We start from the raw sequence: 16945 nt of genomic DNA, 5'->3' as shown, positions 1-16945 counted from the left end.
TTCAGTAATTGTAAACTTCCTTCTTGTGAGTACAACAGATGCAACATTTAAGACCAAAATTGTACCCCTAGTTTGGACTAATTCAACTTTTCTTATCGTCATCTAATCCAAATTTATCATCTAAAAATGAGAAATTAAGACAGAATTGTCATCAAAAAGGTGATCCAATCTCTTCACTTCACTTTACTTTATTCCTGCAGTGACCTTAGACTGAAGTTAAATTGGTTTTTTGCTGTAGTACATTTTCAGTTAAAGCAGGACAACTCTGAGATTCACTGGCTTCCTCTAAACCGGCTGTTCCGGTAAAACAGAAAAAACCATGCCTGAAAAATATTATCTTCGCTTCTCCTTTGCGGTCCTTCTCAAATTTGCTTTTCTAGCTTGAAACTTGGAATTTTATTTTTGCACTTTCAATCAAGGCTTTCATTTTCTGTGCCTCAGAACTGCAGTCTGTAAGAAAAAAATAGGGTATTAAAGACACCTGATATGGACAGAAAAGATCAAATTGCATTACTTTTGAAGCTTCAACGTAGCTTCCTTTTATGTACATGAAGTGCAGATGTATTTCAGAGCACAAAGATCTGCATATGAACTTACTAAGCTACGAAATACTGACATAGGTATGAAATCTTGGAACTTAAATGCACTCAGAACCCATCGTCTGGAAACAGTGACACAAATGATATGTTTTAGTTCTAAAGACAGTTTGATTGAAGGACCGGCCTCAGTAACTTGCTGAATGTAAATTAATTTGTACTTGTTACATTGATTCTTGGGCTCGTTCATAGCAGTTCACAAAACAAGCGATGCACTTGCAAAGTGTGATTGGAGTGAAGGGTCCACCAGCACATTAAGTCTCATACAGCCATCCGTTACCAAATTGAGTTAAAAGACACCACATCAGCTCTCTTTTCTGAAAAAGACCTTTTATCCCTGAGAATCCTGCAAATATCAGGAAATTTAAGACATCGTCCCCTGAGCAGTACTGCACTTAAAGCACTACAAGTTCTCAGCCTGTGGTTTTTGTAATGCTGGTATGTGCATTGAAGACAGGAAAGAAAATGTGCAAGACAAGGCTCCTCAAAAGTCAAAAAAAGGTTGCCTGACTCCAGACTCTTCCCACTGTGCCATAAAGTTATTTCTACTTGGGAGAAGAGAAGTAGCTGGCTCTCAGATACCTCACCAAGTCTTTCCATTGAATTTGAACTGCAGTCAGCGGGACAACTGCCTACACAGAAGCCATTCAGATAGCAGTGGTCTTCTGCAGCTCTATACATCCTACACATCATTCTCTCTGTGAAGTTCAGTTTTGGATAGATTAATTTAACACACAAATCACAAGCAACCTTTGAGCAAGCAAGCTACCAAAGCAGAAGTGAGAACAGCCTTGCTTACAAAAGTCACGCTCATACCTCAGAGGAGCTGAAAAGGAGACCAACTTCCCCAATATAGATACAATTTGTTGATGTGAAGATGTGGCAGATGGCCGAGTTTCTCTTTCAAGGGCCATCTACTGACCTTGGTCAGCATGAGGTACCTATATACCAGGGTAATTTCACTTCTGCAGTGGAGGAGTAGAGGGCCAACAGGCATCAGTTATTTATGAAGCCGGGGAGAAGAAAAGAAACCCCACACTTCCAAGCCAAAATAAAAGTTGTTGAGGACATACACAGTCCAGTACGCGAGCTAAAATCCTCGTCACACTGACACAGGCATTGCTTGACCTATTTCTCAATATTCTAGACTTTAGCCCCGTCATCAGGGATGTCTGACACTTAAAATGGTACACAGGAGGAAGTTCAATGTAAATGAGCTTTGAGCTGAACTCTGCCCCTGTTCCTTCTCCATTTTTATGAAAGAAGACTTAAATATCATTGCTTCCCAGCAAAGGCTGACATTAAACCCTCAAGCAACGCTATAGGCCTTCATGCCAAGAGGTTCCACTTAGAGATTGCAATTTCAGATGAAAATTCTCAGCTTCTGAAATTCACTTCTCCAATGTGCAATGTTAATGAATTGTTCACAGTGCTCCAGAGGTACTTGTAAGCAATAGAATTCATGCAAGAAATCTATTAAGACTTTTCAAAGTTTTCTTTTCTGGAAGTAAGAAATATTTAAAGACTATTCAAGAAGATTTTTTAATAGAAGTATATATAAGAATTTTTTCCTTTGTGACTGTAATATTTTGCCATATTATAAAAATCACTTTAATATTGCATGATTTTATATAAATAATTTAACCAACGCTGAAAACCCTCAAAGAGACAAACAAGAATCAAAACAGGAACTTTAGGTAAGACAAAGGACTCAGCAGCACAGAACAGAAGCAGATGATTCATGCCGTAAGCAACTATATTATAAATAATTAAACTTCAACAACCCTGAGAGGTGGCAAAATATCACCGCCCCTATTAAATATGTTAGTCATGGTATTTATGTTCCTCTATAGAACCATAATATGATTACAAATTCCCAGACAGCAGCACTCGGTGCCTGAAGAGTTTGCCTACCAGTTCTGCGTGCTAGGCTACTGATAACAGCAGTCTTATGCCCTCCATGTGATTAGATCTCTTATGCTAGCCCTTCGTCTTTCAAGTGCCAGGGAGCAGCATTCAAGTCTTTAATGAATACAAAAAAAAAAAGAAAAAAGAATATACACATCTCTCCCACCATGTTCAGCAACAATACTAAGTGTTTGGAGAAGGAAAGCAAGGATTTCAAGGCTTGTGAATGGGACCTCTCTTTCCCGCAGCAGCCACTCTCAGCCAACACGATTTTGGGTTAAAGTATGAGGGGAAGAAAACACGGAAGGGACTGAAGGGAGCAAGATGTGACATCAGCTTTACAACTGGATGTCACGGGGACTCTTTCCTCCCTTTTCTCAATGTCTATCTACCCCTCCCAAAATCCACAGACCTCAGGTACACAGCAGCTCTGAGTTTTGCTGGCACCTGGAGGGCACACGGGCTGTCTCTGCCTGAGAGCTGAGTAGAATAACTAAGTGACACCACAGCCCCGAGAGGGGATGAGGGCAGGGGTGTAACAGCACTCTTATGAAGGGTGGTTCAGACCACGGCATAGAATTAGTATTGCTGATACTATGACAGCAATGTGTCACAACCAATGTGCCAGAACAATTAGGTGTCACACTTAAGAGTTACAACACTACCACAGGATTGATATCCTGGCCCGCACCGACCACACACTGCAGAAGGTATCCGCAGTATGTTACCAAAATAGGCTATTGTAGGAATTAATGGAGGGACCCAAATCCCAAACTACTACCTAAGTGACTGAAAAGCATTACACAGAGGTGCTTTCAAGACAGAGGAATTCCATGATTTATGCAGGACCTCTGGAAAAGGACCAATTCTGAATCAGTAACACTGCCTCCAGAAAACTATAATCTCAATGGTCAATGCATAATCTCAAATCAACGCACAGATTTCTCACTAAAATTGTTCCCAGTCCATCTCTCACACCTCTAATGACAGGAACCTTGACTCTAAAATTATTCTGTAGCTATTCAGGATAATCTGACTAGGGTTATCTGTTTTCTTCATGTCTGTTCTCTCTGGAAGTGTAACCTTCCCATTTTGCTCATTCCATCCTAAACTCACCTTCTACAAAGTTGAAACAGCAGATGTTCAATCCACATACCATCCAAAATGCCTGTGAATTAAACACCTCCTCCTTCCCACCACTTCCTATGTGGACCAGGGCATGAAATTCAGATACAGGCTACATCCTGATTTGAGTTGAAAAGCATTCTCTCCCCTTACTACTTTGCAGTAAGGGGAACCATTACATTACCCACAAAAATCAGGGACAGCACAGGTGAAGATGCAGACATTCCCCCACACATACAAAGGAACTGTTGGCCGTTTTTGTGAAAACCTATAAACAAGCAAGGTTTCAAGTTTTCTGCCAGGGGACCACACCAGCACTTGTAGCCAACTTTGTTAAGCCCTCTGTTCTGTCCACAAGCTATGGATTTTGCCAACGAACTGCAAAGAGAATTGTCGGAACAGACAGGAAAACAAAGTTCAGGTTAGTAACAGAAATCTGTTCCATATTTAAAACAAACAAACAACAAAATCACACAACTGCTATTTACAAATACCATCAGGGTACAACTGAGGTCCCCAGACTCTCTCTGCCAACATGCTGTGCAGGTTTGTTTTGGAATACAGACTTTAATGTTAGGATATAGCATATAGATACAGCAGAGCAGACTACTTGTCACTTTAAATAGTTGCAACTTAATTGGAAAAATCAAGACCTGGAACATTTTACTAAATGGATCAAGCATTGCAACATCTAGAAGTCCTCAAAAATATAGTCCTACCCAGTCTGTGGCTAAAGCAGACTTCTGAAAGAAGAAAATGCCCCCTGAATCCCCACGGAAACTCCCTGCCTGCAGCTGCGCTCAGCTGGGCTGCAGAAAAAGCTCTTAAGTGACAGAAACTGCCCCACAGCACACCAAGAGGGGCAGATTTAGAATCATAGAATGGTTTGGGTTGGAAGGGACCTCAAAGATCATTTAGCTCCAACCCCCCTGCCATGGGCAGGGACACCTCCCACCAGACCAGGTTGCTCAAAGCCCCATCCAGCCTGGCCTTGAACACCTCCAGGGATGGGGCACCCACAGCTTCTCTGGGCAAGCCGGGCCAGTGCCTCAGAGTAAAGAGCTTCTTCCTAATATATAATCTAAATATCTCCTTTTTTAGTTTAAAACTGTTACCCCTCATCCTATTGCTCTACTCCCTGAGAGTCCCTCCCCATCTCTCCTGTAGGCCCCCTTCAGATATTGGAAGGAGGCATAAGGTCTCCCTGGAGCCTTCTCTTCTCCAGGCTGAGCAACCCCAACTCTCTCAGCCTGTCCTCACAGCAGAGGTGCTCCATCCCTCTGACCATCTTCGTGGCCTCCTCCGGGCCCGCTCCAACAGCTCCACGTCCTTCTTGCGTTGAGGGCTCCAGAGCCGGACGCCGCCGAGGTCTCACCGTGGGGCAGCACTCCCCTCTCCACCTGCTGCCCACAGCCCCTTTCCCCTCACCCCGGCCCCACCACCGCGCTGGGATCGCCCCCCCAACACCCATCTCCGTTACGGAGCGGGGGTTCCCGGCCGCGGTCCTGAGGGGAGTCCGCGGGGGCTCCTACCTGCTGCCTGAGGTAGCGCGTGAGGTAGGGGGCGGGTGGCGGCGCGGCGGCCCGACGGCGGCGGGGGGCGGGCAGGGCACCGGCCGCGCCGAGCAGAAGGAGAAGGAGGAGCCGCAACATGGCCGGGAGGAGAAGGGACGGCCGTCCCCGCCCGCCGTCCCGCCGCTTTATACCGGCCCCGCTCCCCCCCGCCACCGCCGCCCCCCGACGGCAGCCCTAAGGGGAAACCGGCGGGCGGCGGGACCCAGCGGAGCGGGGGCGGTGCCGCGCGTGCGGACTGGGAGAAGGAGGCTTAGCCTCCTGGCTTTCTGATTGAGCGAGCGGGGCGGCTCGGGGTCACGATTGGGTGAGCGCCGCATCCTCCCCGGCCCCTAGCGACGGCCCTTAGCAACGAGCGCTTCCGGCTTCCGGCTTCTCCTCAGAGCGGGGGCTGCCGGGGCAGGGGGCCGGCGGCGCTTCCCTGAGGCCGGAGCTAAGGCTATGGGGGCACGGCCACGGCCACGGTAACCGGCTTTCGGCCTTTGCGTCCTGTGCGAGCCTGAGGGCTCCGAGGGGAGGTGGTGGCGCCGCTGCCTGTCCCCTTTCCGGGGTGGCAGCGCTTCAGCGCCGTCCCTGCGGCCGAGAGGCGGAGAGTCGGCCCGGTCACGGAGGAGGCCGCTGGTTAAGGGGTAAAAATTGCGACGTGAGGCCTGTTGCAACTCCTCTTGCGTCTTTTGGGTCTTTTCTGAGGGAGCATTTTAACTGTTGAGCCCACTAGAGGGCACCAGGCACTGATGGAAAACGGGGTCAGGCTGCAGCGCTGTGGCAAGGCCTGGCTCTTGTGCAGGCTGGCGGTGGGGAGCGCCTGGAGTGCCCCCCGGATGGGTATGTGGGTCCAGAGCGTTGCTTTGCTTATTAAAAAAATAAAGTAAAATGCGTCTCTTGGTACTACGCTAATTTTAATGTACGTCCAGATAATGGGTACTCTGTTTCTGCTGAAGAAAAGTAAATGTTGAGTCTGTTTGCTCTAAAGCAAGCTCTTACCAGAACCTCTGTCATCGACCTATACATGCTATGCTATATCACCCATATTCCAGTGGAATATTTGAAGTATTTGCCGTGTTTTCTGCAGTGTGTAGTGTTGTTTTTTATTATTATTATTTCATTAAAAACTGCAGAGAACAGTATATTTTGTTTGTATCATTCCAGTTGGAATGTGAAGCACCTGAAGGTTTCTCCAAGTCTGCCTGCATGGGCAATAACAAAATCAGACTTACTTTGATTACTTCTTTTCTGTGTAGCAGTATGCTTTACTTGCCCTATTTACTGATATCTTGTACTGTAACTAAAGCAAAACAGTTCTATTTTGTCAAGAATTGAAGGCAGGCACCATTTAATGTATTAGATCAAATGAGTCTCTGTTAATGCATTTTCTGAAGAGAGATTCTTCGTTTTGGTTGTCCCTCCCGTAAAACCTTTTACTGCCTCTGTTGTCCTGGCCTTTCTGCCATAGGGGATATTTGGATATGTCATCATTTTTCTGACCTCCAAACTAGTCAAAGTAATGAATTTAGTCACTTGGCTTTTTCTAGCACTCGTGTTACAGATCTTGTTTCTACCAGAATGCTGGGAATTGGCAAAGGGAGAGCCTGCGATTTGAGCTGGTTTGTGGCAAAATATGAGCAAAACATCATTGTTGATTACTGAATGGCTTTTAACATGTAAAAACCGTATTAACTCTCCTTTATCCCCTTGGTCTTCTGCCTCCCTGAGTGAGTTCTGGGATGAAGATGTGAAATTCACTTCTTATTCTGAGTTTATTCTGCAGCTTACATTGAGAAGAGATGTATATATAGCTATTAGTGTGACAAAAGTGCTTTTGCAAATAAGGCTTTATGAGGTGGCCTTTAATTCAACTGTAGAGAACATTTTGGTTGGAACTCTATGATTTGAAGTATTTTAATGTATTTTTGTCTAGGTGTTTCTAACATCTGCTGAGAAAAAAGTTAACTTTTCCAAAATAGGGGAAGTTTATTAAACCTTGGGTTTTTGGACAGTACAGTAATTATAAAGGCAGATAATTCTGCAGGAAAGTAATGCTGAATAAAAAAATAATTATTTATTTATTTAAATATTTAATTTGTCATTTATTTGTCAGTTCCATATGTGCTCTGTGTCAGAACCAGTGGTAAATACTGTAAAGGTGTCTCTTTGGCTCAAAGGGCATGAATAGAGTTGCACTTGCAAGCCCTTTTGAGATTTTTTGGGCATTTTGTTTTTCGTTTCACAGTCATTGGCATTGAAGGCATTTGCAGAATTGCAGGTGTAGAATCATTTCAGTTTTTAACTCTGTGTTGTGACTTCATTCTAAATTAAGAAATCAGAAATGGATTTGCTGCAGTGCTGTGCTCAAGGATATTTCTAATAAAGATTGGGAATAAATACAAATGGGAATTTGCATGATTTATCTGCACTGGTGTGCATATATCATGAAGACTTGCTTATTATTACATACCTTCATCTTTTTTTTTTTGTTTTTTAAAGCATTAGTTAAGGGTAATAATAGACTTTGCCTCAATTGGGCTACTATTTTCAGACAGAGGTCATAATTTCCTGAGGGTTGCCTTTCAAAATGTTCAAACAACCCAACTAAAAGCAGTCAGTGTTAACATCTCATAAAATGAGAACTCTTTGAACCATTTGGACTTACTTGTTTCAGGTGATGCTGTGAGCACATGAATAGTGTGAGAGGACTCTTGGCTGCCTCTGTAATTTCTGTCCAGAACTCCTGCTTCATCTATCCTGCCTGTCAAAAATGCTTGTCTCGGCTGGTACTGGATTCTAGAAGGTACGTCCTATTTTTGGGATCATTAACTATAACTGTCAGAGGCCTTGGGAATCTCTAGGAGCTTGAATGCAAATTAAATTGGTGAAAATCCAGGCATTGTAGAAATAAGTGTTAATTTCAGATATTTTTGTTACTTACCACTATTTAGATCTCTTTGTATTCCAGTAGCAGCTTGTAGATTTTTATGGCTCAAGAGTTCTGTTGTGTCCGGTGCCATGTAATATCAAAGGACAGTTTGAGAGAATAAATAATGAGTGTTAATAACTTCCAAGTGCATCCCCTGCAGTCCAGTTCTTCACTGCTGTTCTTAAGTTCGAAAGAATTGGTTGAAAGCTCCTCCAAATCAAGTCCTAATTTTTTTTTATTTCTTCTTATTTTATATGTGCAATGCATCGGTTAGTCCTGTATGACTCTTGCACTTGCTGTGTATCCAGAAATGTATGGGCTTTCCTTTTTAATCCCACTGTTGTGCAAAATCCATGACATGTAAAAGAACAGTAAATCAATGAATGTCAGCACTAATTGGAAGGAGCTGACTTTGCAAAGCAAGAATACGTGTTGTTTCAAGTGCTGAGGATAACAGTGCTGTTGCCTGATGATTTTTTGTTATAGTAGAATTTACAGCTGCAGGTAATCGCTGCTGAGGTAAGAAGTTAACAGAAGTTCACATATTCAATCTTTTTTCTTATCCTTTTACTGTCTTTTCAGGTTTAACTGTCTAAAATGTGGCTGCACAGGTGAAGCTAAAGATGCAAACTACAGATATAGATTGGCCCTAAAGATTGCTGACACTAATGATTTGTTTGACATTACTGTGTTTGGAAGTTGCTTAGATCCATTCTTTGGGGTCACCGCAGAAAATCTGCAGAGGTAAGGAATGAATTGTTTCTAACTATGTAGCTGCTACTTTTTCTTCAGCCTAAAAAAAATTGAGATGAGCTTGGATGATGGGGAGAAAAGTGAGAAGAAGCTGCTAAAGTGCTCCCTTTCAGCTTTTCCTTGGTACCTATCACCTTGAGAAAATGCTGAAGTTTGATTTCTTCCTGAAATCCTGAAATTTTGAGATGGATTACTTCTACATAAGAGATCCTCCACTTGTTTGTTGAAGGCAGCTATCACCTGCTCTGTGAGCTTCACAGTTTGGTTGGTTGGGCTTTTTCCTTGCATCCTTCTTCCTTTGAGATGATTGAAATTTCTTTTATCTCATGGCAGATTACTAAATTGGCTTTTGCATAGATTGAGACATAATTTTTCCTCAAGATTTTAGAAAAGTCGTAAGGTAAAGATAGAACCTCTACTGTTTATTCTTTAAACGGTTTGAATTTGGAGGAAAAAAAATAAATGTCCACCTTATGACTGGTCTTCAACGTGACCAGATTTTCCTTTAGCAAGGAGAGATTTCTAAGAAAGCCTGTTAGTCCTCAGAGCTTGACTTTCTGATGTGTGAAACTGCTCGGGTGAGATATTCAGATACATTCACTGCTGCTTTCTCTGTTCTGTTATTTTGCAATGCCCTTTGTTGTCACTGGGTCAAAGATGACCACTTTTTAAATCCCATATTAGCAGCATTGATAACATTCTCATGGCAGGCTTTCTACAGTAGACTGCTGTGCTACTGGTAGCTGTGAAAAGTGAGAGTTTTTCGTGGGAAAAAAAAAAAAGTGGAAAAAACAGTACAGGTTGGGGCTGACCTGCTGGGGAGCAGCTCTGAGGACCCTGAGGAAAAAGACCTTGGAGTCCTGGTGGACAACAGGATGACCATGACCCAGCAATGTGCCCTTGTGGCCCAGAAGGCCAATGGCATCCTGGGGTGCATCAGGAAGAGGGAGGTTATCCTGCCCCTCCGCTCTGCCCTGGTGAGGCCCCATCTGGAGTACCGTGTCCAGTTCTGGGCTCCCCAGCTCAAGAAGGACAGGGAACTGCTGGAGAGGGGACAGCAGAGGGCTACAAAGGTGATTAGGGGACTAGAACATCTCTCTAATGAGGAAAGGCTGAGGGTCTTGGGTCTTTTTAGTCTGGAGAAGAGAAGGCTGAGGGGGGATCTGACCAATGCTTATAAATACTTAAGGGTGGGTGTCAAGAGGAGGGGCCAGTCTTTTTTCAGTGGTGCCCAGTGACAGGACAAGAGGTAACGGGCACAAACTTGAACACAGGAAGTTCCACCTAAACATGAGGAAGAACTTCTTTACTTTGAGGGTGGCAGAGCACTAGAACAGGCTGCCCAGAGAGGTGGTAGAGTCTCCTTCTCTGGAGACATTCAAAACCCACCTGGAAACGTTCCTGTGCAACCTGCTCTGGGTGGACCTGCTTTGGCAGGGGGTTTGGACTAAATGATCTCTGGAGGTTCCTTCAACCCCGTACCGTTCTGTGATTTGTGTCTTAATAAGGATGCTGCTGCTGCTGTTGTGAAGATGCAGGCAGAAAGGGTGTGTGAGCAGTAGCAGCATATCAACAGTGTTCTACAGTCACTGTGTCGGTACAAGAATCACACCCACACAGGGAACATCCAAAAGGTTCTGTATAAAGTAAACCTATTCAAAATGGTTATTTTGTTTATTCTATTTCACTAACAAATTAAGTGAAGTAAGCAATTGAATTTATAGGTTCATGGTTTCCTGTTTTTCATGCTATATTTAGTTTAAGCTACCACAGTGTTTTCTCTTTAGCATGTGTCCTACCTATGGCGCAGCTAAAATGCTATGTAAGGCTTCCTCTGTTGGTGCAATACTTCTATATGTTTTTACTCCAGGTGTATCCAAGACTTCAATCAGCTGTCAGGGGAAACCGACAGAGATACATCTCCAGAAGTGTTACTTCAAGCAGTGGAAACCTGTTTCATTGGAAAACGATTTATATTTGGAGTGAAGGTAACTTCTAGTCCGCATTACTCTCTCATAATAAGGTTTTTTCATCAGTTTGTAGCCACTTGGGGGCATAGACAGAGTTATTGATGTACAACATCTTTTGGGAATTTGAGAAGATTTAGGGCTAGGACACGGGAATGATTCTGCTTCTCTTCCCCTGGACTCCTGTGTTATTTTAAACGAGTCACATCCAAAAGTCATCTTGAATGGCAGTAGCCAGCTTGACAGCTTGTCAGGGCTGCTTTTCAGAGCGCCTGAGCAGTGCCAGCTCCTGTGCGTATCCCTAACAGCTTGGAGCCTGTAAAGAACCACGTACAGTTCCAGCAAGAAGCAGACTGTCTTTTCAAGCACTGCCCTACCTTTCCGCTGCAGAGTTTCCTGGTGCCTGCCATGTAAGGAGAAACCCATCCCCTTGCAGCATTCTGATATTTCTGGATTTAAGAATGTGTTTAAAAATGTTGATAAAATACAGCTGTTCGATATATGCATCTGCGGGTCTTTTATGTGTTTAACAGACTTTAAAATATTAGTTCTTAGTAATATTTCCACAGAAAAAGTCAAAGTTCTCTTCAAGAGGTTCTTGTGTGAGTCATTAATATTCTAAAGTCTGTGCACTAAATCCTATCTGGCAGGTGTTTTTTCCTCTCACACATGAGGTTTGTATCTGAGCTGAGATTTTTCTAACGCACAGCATCTTAAGTAATGGAAGTTGGAGGACTTCATAGATTAACTTTACTTAACTGGAACCGTTCACTGGGTCTCTAGGTCTGATCCCTTTACAAATAGAAGTAATCCTATATATTAACAGTCTGTGGCTGCTCCTGCACACACCAGGACTGAGCACGCATTTGAGGACCACTAGTTGAGCCTTTGGCTGTAGACATTTCTGTGTGGTTGTGTTCAGCTCCGCATGCACTTGCGCTCTCCCAGATGAAACTCAGAATCAAGATAACATACTTTTTTAAGACTTACCTAGAAATTTACTGTCCTTGGCTAACAGCCTTCAGCCTCAACTTTTGCACATACTCGGGGAGCAGGAGAGTTGTTGAGTTTAAAGACAGCTGTATTTCCTTTTTTGCCTCTCTGGCATTTCCAGACCTTGAAGGGCAGGTGAAAAAGGTTTTATCCACTTCTCAAAACATTAAATAATTAGCTCTGCTTTTAATGTAATTTTTCACCTGTAACTTCTGTGCAGAGAGAAGCAGTTTCTAAAAAGAATTGCAACTGAAGCTTCTTTGAAACACTACTCTCCACATAAATCTGAGAAGATAAAGGTTGTAGTTTATTTCCCTGTTGCAGAAGTAACGCATAGAAAATATCATGGGGCTTAGACAGCTGAGCTGCCAAGACAGGTAACTGGTACCAGTGCTTTGCTTCAAGGACTGCCCAGTGCCTCCTAGATAAAAGAAAAGCACTGGCCTTTAGGCAGCTGGCCATTTGCACAGAATTGCACTGAAGGAAGCCCGGAAGCACATAGTGCCCTAAAGGGAGGAAGAAATTTTCTGTGAAGTCTGTTCTTAGAATTCTTAGTTGTTTTTCCGGCTCCAAAACTCTGCATAATTGCAGCAAGCAAAGAACCTCACACTGTGATGCCCTTTATAGCCCTTGCCAATGCTTATTTCCCAGGGAGTACTGCTTTGTGTGACAGACCATTTTGTGTTCTCCTCCCTGCAGATCCTGACAAAAAGCGAGACCTAAATTTAAACCTGACTTAAAAGACGTGTTAATTTTTGTGGGGTTTTTTCTGTCACAAACTTAAACATTGCACTAAGTTGTGGGGTTTTTTTCTTCCCCCCCTAGGATTGTGCAAGGGAGCATGGAGGGTGTTCTGCTGCCAGCAGCATCTTGCAAAACTGTTCCAGAATTAATAGAAGTACAAAAAACCTTACAGCTTGCCAGATCTTCCTGCCAAACGCTGCTGTTACTGGCTTTACTGTTATCAGCTACTTCCATCGGCTTCTGCAGTCAGCAAAATTCAGGAGCTGTAATAACAGCTCGTACTTACTTGAAGCATCTTCATCTCCAATAGATGAACCTGCCTGTGAGCTCAGCAGCTTGTCAAGCCTGAGCAGAAACTCCTGTTTTGTTCAGTCTGGTGGCAGAGAAAGCTTTTTAGGGTCCTGGCAGCAGTCCTTTAGCCTGACTTCATCTGTTGCTTGGGTAACGGCGGGGGACTCTCCCACTCTGGAAGTGGGAAAGCTGGTGAGTGAACAGCATGAGCAAGAAGGGAGGCCTGTCACTCTGGAATCGTGCAGTGTGAGCCTCAACAAACAAACTCTTTGGGATTCATGGGTTTGCAGCTCTTCCGTGAAGGAAGAGAATAAAGAAGAGGGTAATGAATTTAGTTCACAGCCCAGTTGGCCTGACAGTATCTCAGGAACTGATAAATTAGAGAGAGTATCCTCTTCAAAGACCAGGTGTTCACATGGAAACAGTTCCAGGTTGTTGCAACATCCCTTGGAATTAGAGACTAACAGTAGAAATTATTCTTACACAGAAAAATCCCACAACTCCTATTTTTACAGAACGGGTGCCTCGGCTTCTAATCACCTAAATGCAGCTGGAGTCCCTCAGACGGACTCTGTGCTTTGGGAGGAGCTCCCATTCTCAGAAAGCCTAAATGAATTTTTAGCCAGAATAGAAGATGGCAAGAGTGTTGTAACCTCTCCCAGCCGTGATGCAGGCAAACGTGCTTTGCTTGAGAGTAACAACTTGGGTGTAAATCTTAACAAAGTGTATCCCGGGCAAACCCTGGTGGCTGGTGATTTGCCTGAAGCAAGTGTCTCGGGGAGGTTCTTGCCACCAGCAGAGAGTGATCCTGGGGAGAACGTATTGTGTGCTGGTGTCCAGTCAAATGCAAATCCTCAGAGGGATGAGGTGTCACAACCTGAGTCTTCCTCTAGGGGTTTATCTTCAGCTGACAAGGAAAGTGGAGCGTCTTGCTTTATACCTCACCTGCCTGTTCTGTCACCGTCCTTGCCGCTTACACCAGAGCCTTCTGTTTCTGAGAGCAGCTACGTGCAGTCCAAAGGAGCAAATGTTGACATTTCCAAGTCAGCTTGGTCTTTTATTAGTCAGCAGTGTACTGCTGGACACGGAGAAACCTCCTGTTTGGGAGGGAGCCAGGCAGCTACCTGTGTGCATTCTGCACATGACAGCTGGTCAGCTGGCTGTGAAAATAAAGAGAACTCTTCTACACCAAGCCCAAGAACAGATCCTGCATTCACGGGGGCGTGGGGCTCCGATCCAGCAACTCCCACCAATGCAAGAAGGATATGTAAAAGAGAATTAAAACCCTTGACAGAGCTGTCAGCAAATACCTTCAAAAGCGTTAATAGGAGAGAGATGCTGTGGAGCAGTGTCTTCCCTGAGGGCAGCTACGACGCTTCTGCTGATCTCTTCGATGCAACTCTAAAACAGGTAGCAAAACCTGCCGAAGTCTTAAATAAATCGGGCAGGTCTTTATCGCAGGAAGATACCTTGACGGAAAAGGTCACAACGCCTGAATCGGTGCTTTATCTTGGAGATGTTCCCTGTAACAGTTCAAAACTGAGCTCACCCCTGCATCTGTCCCCCCCTGCTTTTAGCAAGCACAGCACACCAGGAACCTCCTCCTTTTGCAATTCAGAATGCAATTCTGTCAGCGCTCGGGACTTTATTCCTTATTCACAGTCAACTCCTATGACAAAACCTCTCCAGAAACGGTGGCCCGTTGGGGAAAGAAGCTCTTTTGTCACTACCTTCACCCCTAAAATCCCCACTAAAATCCATTCCAAAGGCAAGCGATCCAGGTCTTCCTTCCAGAACACTCTGCTGCAGCAGCTCACCGGCAGGTTGGTGAAACGTGAAAGGCCAAGTTACAGGGAAGGCAAAGTCAGTAATAGCTCTGTTTCACAGCAGTTCTTTAGCATCCAGCTGCCTGCTGGCTTTGAGGCGTGGATCCCTCCATCTGCTAGCAAAAGGTTGAAACCAGCTGCATCTTTAAACTTAAAAAACATCAGCTGGGTGACTGACTTGCAGTCGACCTGTGGGCACGCTGGCAGGAGCCCCGTTTCCGAAAGCACGTTGAAGAGTGAAAATGATGTATGTGCTAGAAATGAAAGCTCAACCCCCGGGAATACAACCAGGATTCTGACAACTCCTGTATCTGCAGGTGTCACCAAGGCCTTTGTTTTAACCAATCCCATCCTGGAAACTTGTTCCCCTTCAGAAGGCAAGAATCTCCTCTCAAGTGGAAGTTACTCAGGGGGTGTGTTGGAAGGGGCAGTTGGCTGGTCTCCTGAGTTGTTCTTCCAAGCACGGACCCCTTTTTCCAGTAAGCCAAAATACTAAAAAAGTGTATTTCTATGCTGTGGCCTTTTAAATTATTTTTAAGACTTTTGGAAGGAACCAGTGAAAGAAAAAAGCTGTCTAACAATTAAATTGTTTATACACCTATTGGCATATGTCTGTCTGAGATGAGTTCTGTTTGTTTGCAGGTCTTTGTACAACAGAGATGGGGAAAAACAGAATTTGCAATTATTATATTTTATTGTAAATTAACTCTAGAACGTGCAATAAAAACTTTTGTAAATGTGTGAGTATTTAATAAGTCTCACTTTATCAAGCACAGTGTCGTTTCATCACAAGAAGAGTGATGGATCTGGAGTCCGTGTCCACTCCTGATCCTTAGCTGGTGACTCTGTGTAGAAGGGCCAAGATTTCATCAAGGAATTTCAAATACCTTCTAATGAGCCTGCTTAAGGCCTAGGCTGGGTGTTTGTTCAGAAGGGTTGTGTCTGTGGGTGAGGAACAGACTGTGTCAGTGCTGGCAACTAAAGCACTTTCAGGTGATAAAGACACCACCTCTGCCTTCGGGAATCTGGGAGGCAGACCAGGTTGCTCAAAGCCCCATCCAGCCTGGCCTTGAACACCTCCAGGGATGGGACAGCCACAGCTTCTCTGGGCAACCTGTTCCAGTGTCTCACCTCCCTCAGAGTGAAAAAATTCTTCCTAATATCTAAATCTCCCCTCTTCCAGTGTTCAGGACACCCAGGGAAGCATGAGGGCAGTTACTCTCTCACCACTTTGTCCTTTATTGACTATTTTTAGCATGGATCAGCCTTACAGAACACAGATAAACCTCAGTTTCTCGGTCTCTACCCCAAGTTCTGCACCTTCTAATCCAATGTATTTCTCGTTGAGGGATGAGAGGGAGAAAAGTATTTGAAATCAAACGTGCTGCTTCTGCAGCTGAGGAGGGTGTTGATGAGATACAGCCTCTGCCACCAAGGGTAGGAGCGTGTGGAGTCTGCAGGCATCCATCCATCCCTGCAGGCATCCATCCATCCCTCCCTGCAGCCTGAACCAAGAGAATGGTTCCTCGTGGCCACACGGCCACTCTGCGCAGGGAAACTCACCTTCTGAAGAAGTTTTTCCATAGCAGCCAGTGGGGTTTTGTGGGTGGTTATTTTTTTTCACTACTTAACAGTTGAGGCACAGACTCAAAGATTTGTCCACCACTAAGAGAACGTCCAACCTCGCTCTGCGTATCACTGAAAGACCTTCACCAGCAAAGCATCTTCTCTCCCTGCTGCCCTCCCTAGCCAGACACTCCAGCACAACTCAAAAGTTCTTCCCGATGCTGTAACAGTAGGTGGTGGTGGCCAGAGGCTAGGAGGTTTCTTCTTGCGTGCCCAAGCCTCCATCTCTGCAGTCCCTGGATCCTGGACATAAACAGAAGAAAAAGGACCACCCAGTTACAGCAAAAAAAAAAAAGGGGGGGGGGGGGGGGAGTAGCAAAGTTAAACCCAAGCCTCCATCTCTGCAGTCCCTGGATCCTGGACATAAACAGAAGAAAAAGGACCCCCCAGTTAAAAAAAAAAAAAAAAGGGGGGGGGTGGGGGGAGTAGCAGAGTTAAACATGATTGTGGAGGGTCTTTTTTCAGTGGTGCCCAGTGACAGGACAAGAGGAAATGGGCACAAACTTGAACATAAGAAGCTCCATCTAAACATGAGGAGGAACTTCTTCACTTTGAGGGTGGCAGAGCCCTGGAACAGGCTGCCCATGAGAGGTGGTGGAGTCTCCATGTCTGGAGACATTCAAAACCCACC

General features: G+C 44.6%; 2 protein-coding genes across 4 annotated transcripts in view; one reads left to right on the top strand and one right to left on the bottom strand.

Annotated features, from left to right (window-relative positions):
• PRCP (prolylcarboxypeptidase) overlaps positions 1 to 5335 on the bottom strand; it is a 33679-nt gene extending 28344 nt beyond the window's left edge. The window contains exon 1 of the mRNA XM_014958364.1: positions 5162 to 5335. Coding sequence (XP_014813850.1) covers positions 5162 to 5281 — 120 coding nt within the window. The 5' untranslated portion in view covers positions 5282 to 5335. The remainder of the gene's footprint in view (positions 1 to 5161) is intronic.
• Positions 5336 to 5588: 253 nt separating this feature from the next.
• DDIAS (DNA damage-induced apoptosis suppressor) lies at positions 5589 to 15440 on the top strand. 3 transcript variants are annotated; one of them, XM_014958365.1, is made up of 5 exons: positions 5589 to 5829; positions 7860 to 7988; positions 8697 to 8858; positions 10738 to 10855; positions 12653 to 15440. In XM_014958365.1, exons 2-5 carry the CDS (start codon positions 7876 to 7878, stop codon positions 15182 to 15184), a joined length of 2925 nt encoding a protein of 974 aa, XP_014813851.1. In that variant the 5' UTR covers positions 5589 to 5829; positions 7860 to 7875; the 3' UTR covers positions 15185 to 15440. The 3 variants fall into 3 exon arrangements, with proteins under 3 accessions (XP_014813851.1, XP_014813853.1, XP_014813852.1); XM_014958367.1 differs by having other exon boundaries at positions 5639 to 5664; XM_014958366.1 differs by lacking the exon at positions 5589 to 5829 and adding an exon at positions 5841 to 6025.
• Positions 15441 to 16945: the final 1505 nt, after the last annotated feature.

The sequence above is a fragment of the Calidris pugnax genome, unplaced genomic scaffold, assembly GCF_001431845.1.
Source record: "Calidris pugnax isolate Ruff unplaced genomic scaffold, ASM143184v1 scaffold252, whole genome shotgun sequence".
Classification (NCBI taxonomy): Eukaryota; Metazoa; Chordata; class Aves; order Charadriiformes; family Scolopacidae; genus Calidris; species Calidris pugnax.
Note: the sequence above shows the minus strand (reverse complement) of the source record. Positions and strands in the feature narration are given on the sequence as shown.